Genomic DNA, 5,570 nt, shown 5'->3' on the forward strand with positions numbered 1-5,570 from the left:
TATGTGCCTTGCCTATGGTACTCTTTTAATTTATTAATTTGTGATGCCGCTTCCAGCAGTATATATTGTAATTTGCTTTAGATATTACAAAGTTTATATTGCTTATTTTCTGCATCTACAAAAAGATGGGAAATTCTACAAAAGCATTTAAACATTACTCTTAAATCATTATGCGACACTCGTTGGGAAGCCAAAATAGATATGGTTAAAGCACTGTAGATGAAGTTTGAACAAATGCCCTAGAAGAATTTGTTGATGCAAATATCAATAATATTGCGGTATCCAAAGCTAAAAGTCTATTGGATACAATACAAGAAATGCCATTTATTTTATATTTAATAGTATAATTTGCAATATTGTCCAAAATTAACACTATCAATAAACTATTTCAAGCAAAAACAATTGTTCTTGACTGGGCTTTCATTAAAATTAAAACTGCAATCAAAAATTTAAGAACGAAATTCAACACATTTTTGGACGAAGCAAAAGTGGTAATACGTAATTTGAATGTTTCAGAATATTTTCCTAAAAAAAGAATTCGAACAATAAAAGAATTATATTCCGAAACAGCAGAATTTAAAGTTATAGAAAATCCAGTAGAGAAATTTAGGTGTTATTTTTGAACACTGTAATTGATACTGTATTATATAAATAGAAAATAGATTTAAAAGTATTTCAAATTAATCACTGATATATAAACTTTAAAAAATCATAAACTAGAAATGCGTTCCAAAAATTTTGTAAAGTTTTATAACAAAGCTGTATATGAAAACCTAATGCAGGAAATACAGGAATTGCCAAGATATTTGATTTTGAATGAAATTTAAGAAATAGTTTATTCATGTTCTCAAAAGATGGCGCTAAGCAATCATTTTTAAATTGAAGCTTTGACCGTCCTTTTTTTTCTTTCTCTCTGACTGTTGCCGTGGTTATTCAGTATTGTTGAATTGTTGAGACTTGGAATTTGGGAGTATTTTATAAAATTAAATACAAATTTTTCAAATATGGCTGCCGCTCAGATTGATGCAAAATTGCTCGAAGAAATTGAAAAATATATAAAAGAACATAAAGTTATGATTTTTAGCAAATCACGATGTCCTTATTGCGTAAAAGTGAGTTTGATTTTGTTTACACTTTTTATATATTTGTATAAATGAGTAATATTTCATCTTCAAATTAGGTAGCTTTTTAAAGTACTCATTTTGAAATATTAGTTTGAAAAGTTCTTAAAAGTATTTTTGAGTTATGTTTGCTACAACCATAATTTGTAATGCTTCAATAGTTTTATTTCTTTTTCTTGTCAAATCTTTTATGTATAATAATGATCAGTGTTAATATTTTATACAAGATTAAATGTTTTGATATTATTCTTTATTAAAAAATCATCTCTAGTATGTGTTTAATTAATAAATTAACATATTTTGGAGTAGTTTTTTTGTTTATTCCATGGTATGTTGTTTCCAATTTTTCAATGTCACACTTAGAAAAGCATTAATTCTGTATTATGTTAAAAAATGATTTGCATTTTTTATTTTTTGGCGCAGATAATCAAAGTGAAGAATAGTATATGAATTAATTTTTCAATTTATCTCAAATTACTCATTTGAGATGCATCATAATCATTGATTTTCATGCAGTGGAGAAAGAGATACTACCTATATTTACTAATAAAAAAATATGATGATAAAAAAGCTTATATAGTACTTCATTCTCTCCACACCAAGCATTTTTATATTTGTAAAATTTCGAAATTTAACAATGAATTTCATTAGATTCTATATTGAATTGTAGCATTACAAAATTTTTATTGTATAGGGAAGATAAGGAATTTACTGCTTTTTGTGCATTTAATAGTTTTTCCTCCTTCATATATATGAAAAAAAATATTCTGTTGAATATAGGGGTTAAGTTCATATATATATATATATATATTCAGTTTAGATAGAAATGTTATGCTCTGTATTAGAAATGCAAAAATAAATATCTTTCTCAAATAATTATTAATGTTTTATTTTATAATTTTTCTGTGCAATAATCTTTCATTTTATGTTTATGAAAAATAAAAAGTATAAAATTTATTTATTGAAATGATGAAGCTATTTTGTGTACCAAGTTTCAGTCATAGCTATATATTGAAACATTTCAAAAAGTTAAAATGCATTAACATTCATGAAATATGAAAACAATCATTGGGGATTATTTAATATACTTGATAAAAGTTCTGCATTCTCATCTGAATTCGTTTATTTTTAAGGGCATGAAATAATCATACTTATAAATTATAATTGTTGTATGTAGAATAAATATACTATGATATTATACGCTAGTTATTTAAAATTCTCTGTGCAGGTAAAAGAACTTTTCAAGTCATTAGGAGTGGATTATTATGCCTTGGAATTGGATGTGATAGGTAAAACATTTTCTTTTAAAAATATTTTTTTTGCCATTAATGTGCAGTTTTTATAATGAAGTTATATTTTTTTATATACCCTCTTCTGTTCTTTATATTTAAAAATGTTCTTGCTTGGATTTCTTATCAAATATATATTTATGATTAATTTTTGTATGAAATGAATAGTATTTAAGGCATATATTTCTGCACATTAGTGTGATTAAATTCTAGAATATTTTTCTATTTGTGTTATTTTAGAAGGAGGTAATGATAAAAAAAAAAAAACAACTGATGTAAGAAATTAGCTATGAATCACTTAAATATACATATAATTTTAAATATTAAATTTTTTCTGTTAATTTTAGATATTGAAAATTAAATTGATTGTACCAACTGAAGAAAATTTTTGACCTAATATCTTAAATTTAATGTTTATAAAAATGTTACAAAACTTTTACTTTATGCCTGAATGAATTTTACACAATGCCTGAACATTTTTACTTTAGATAAATATATTTTAAATTGATACTGTATAGGGAAAAACTGCCTCTTATATCGTTATATTCGTTTAGTAATACTTGATATGACAATCCTATTTCATTTGAAAATAATAAATATATTTGAGCAGATTTAAATTTAAACCCCAATAATCAATTTTCTGAGTAATAAAATCCTATTTTTAAAATGAATATTTAATTTCATGTAACTCTTTTAATAGTCATATGATGTATTTAAACATGTATTATATTACTTGCTTTGATGTAACCTGAATTCTGCTAATTTGAATTAATATTGGATATATTCTGTTGCTTGGAAATCAGCATTTCTGTGATTTTAAATGAGGAACATGGGTGAACTTATTATTGCCTTGCTAAATTTAAAGCATAAATTTCAGTAATTTTTTTTTATTGATGGAAATATGCTGAAAATTTCCAAGATTAAATAATTGGAAAGTAAAATTAAATTTCAAACTTTATTTTTTCAGAAATATTTCTGAAAAATTGAGCTATATTTAAAACTTTTTATAGGTGAATATGTAAAACTTTTTATAGGTAAATATGTAAAACTTTTTATAGGTAAATACTTTTTATTTAAAATAAAATATCAATAAATAAATGTTGCATTTGAATTTCTTGTATTATTTTGAATAAATAAAAATAAAAATATTCAAGCAGACGTGATTTAAGATTTCTAGATCTGGCTAATAAATGATATACAAGATCATAGCTCATAGATCAGTTATACATATTTATTTCTTAGACAATGCAAAATAATTTTTAAAAAAGCAATAGAATGTGTTAATCTATTAAATGTAATTTTCTTATGAATAGAATTTGTATATTCAAGAAATAAAACTAAGAATATCATCTATTTTTATATTGTAAAAATTTGTATTATGTAATGAGACATTCATAATTGGATGCAATTATGCAATTGGGTATCAAACTACCATCGAATGGATTTCAGACTCATAATTGGAAATTGTCCCATTTATGATTAGTTTATTCAAGGTTGAATAAACTATATTCTGTTGCATAACAGAGTATTTAAAATACAATAATTAATTTAAAAAAATGTATCCTTAGAATAATTAATGATATTTTATGGAAGCAGCTGTTCCAAAATGTATATGTTGGAGTTTGTTTTCATGTTGGATGTCTAAGTTGAATTTATTCTGTTTGTTAAAATTGTTCATTTGAAGTGAAATAAATCTAGCCATTTCAAAAACATTCATGACTCAGCAATATATTTTCATCTATCTCAATTTACTAACAAATGTATAATTTGCCAGAGGGTGGTGACAAGTTGCAGCAAGCTATGGGCAAGAAAGCTGGACGAACATCTGTTCCTCAAGTTTTCATTGACAGCGAGCATGTTGGTGGTTGTGATGATACCATGGCAGCTCACAAGAGTGGAAAACTAAATGCTTTGTTAAAATTATAATGCAAAAACCAGCACTGGAAATGCCTTATTAAGATTGAAAAAAAAAATTCTGATGTTCCTTAATTGACAAAATGCTTGCAATCTCACTGTACTTAATATGATCTATATTGCATATTAATTTATGATTAATATGGTAATTTATTTATTAAGGTTGAAAAGTTGTAATATTCTTTGACAAAAGGCTTTCAATCTCACTGTACTTAATGTGATTTATCTTTGTACATCAATTTATGATTAATATTGTAATTTATTTATTAAGGTTGAAAAAATTTCTGATATTCTTTAAGTGACAAAATGCTTGCGATATCACTGTGCTTAGTGTGACTTATCTATGTTAATTGATTAATGTTGTAATTTATTATTTTTATCATGCTAATAATAATAACTAAATTTTCATGTCACCTTTGATATTTATTAATATTTTTATATTTATAAATGCTATTTACTATGTAAAATAATAGAAAAATTTTGAGGATTTGTTTAAAATTTTTATTATTTATAAATTCATTATTATTATTTTTCAAAATTTCTGTAAAACTTTACATTAGTTTGTCTTGTAAAGTAGTTTGTATTCATATATTTTTTATGGAAATCTTTTTCCATTTGGACATTGTTTTTTTTTTTTTAATAGATTGCATTGTATTATAGTTTTTTATAGGTTATGATTATTTATAATGATTTGATCAATAAATTTTTTATTTTGATTATTTCTCTTGTGCTTTTCTCTGACATGTATTTTCTCTTTATTTTTTCTACTTACTTCAAAATTTCATTTTCATTTATGCTGTAAATATTCTGTAAGATGATAATTCAACCACTAATGCTTGGAAACTTATAAGAAAACTGGGACATTATATGCTGAGCATTACATTATCTGCACATGGCATATACTGAGAGTTCCATGAACTGATCCCACAACAAGTAAATCATTGGGTAAAAGTGGTCTTTCTGAGGAATAGTGGCATGCAATAAAAAGTGGATATGTCTACAATAATTGGAAAAACTGAAAAAAAAAAATGTACATTGCTTAAATAGCAAAAAAACACCACCGTTGGTTTGGATATCTGTTTATTATTAATATTTTGTGGAATTTTGACATTCGTTTAGAAGTTTATTTAAAAATTAGTCGTCACATTTGCAGTTTATTATAAACATCTGGGCAGCATGTATGCGGCTTAAAAAAAAATCCTATGTCAATTAAGGAAGAAATCTCTGCCGATGGGTAGATGCAATA

General features: G+C 24.5%; 1 protein-coding gene across 1 annotated transcript; it reads left to right on the forward strand.

Moving 5' to 3' along the window:
* The first annotated feature begins 874 nt into the window (after positions 1 to 874).
* Positions 875 to 4,937, forward strand: LOC129967127 (glutaredoxin-like). Its single transcript, XM_056081814.1, has 3 exons — positions 875 to 1,112; positions 2,350 to 2,410; positions 4,185 to 4,937. The coding sequence occupies exons 1-3, from the start codon at positions 1,005 to 1,007 to the stop codon at positions 4,334 to 4,336; spliced, it is 321 nt and encodes a 106-aa protein (XP_055937789.1). The 5' UTR covers positions 875 to 1,004; the 3' UTR covers positions 4,337 to 4,937.
* The last annotated feature ends 633 nt before the right edge of the window (positions 4,938 to 5,570 follow it).

Source organism: Argiope bruennichi, chromosome 4 (assembly GCF_947563725.1).
Source record: "Argiope bruennichi chromosome 4, qqArgBrue1.1, whole genome shotgun sequence".
NCBI classification, from domain to species: Eukaryota; Metazoa; Arthropoda; class Arachnida; order Araneae; family Araneidae; genus Argiope; species Argiope bruennichi.

What these genes read in the sequence shown, in the direction of transcription:
- LOC129967127 (XM_056081814.1), top strand. Translation starts at nt 1,005, where the DNA reads ATGGCTGCCGCTCAGATTGATGCAAAATTGCTCGAAGAAATTGAAAAA. An exon ending in GATGTCCTTATTGCGTAAAA is followed by an intron (nt 1,113 to 2,349) that starts GTGAGTTTGATT and finishes TTCTCTGTGCAG; the next exon opens with GTAAAAGAACTTTTCAAGTC. An exon ending in CTTGGAATTGGATGTGATAG is followed by an intron (nt 2,411 to 4,184) that starts GTAAAACATTTT and finishes ATAATTTGCCAG; the next exon opens with AGGGTGGTGACAAGTTGCAG.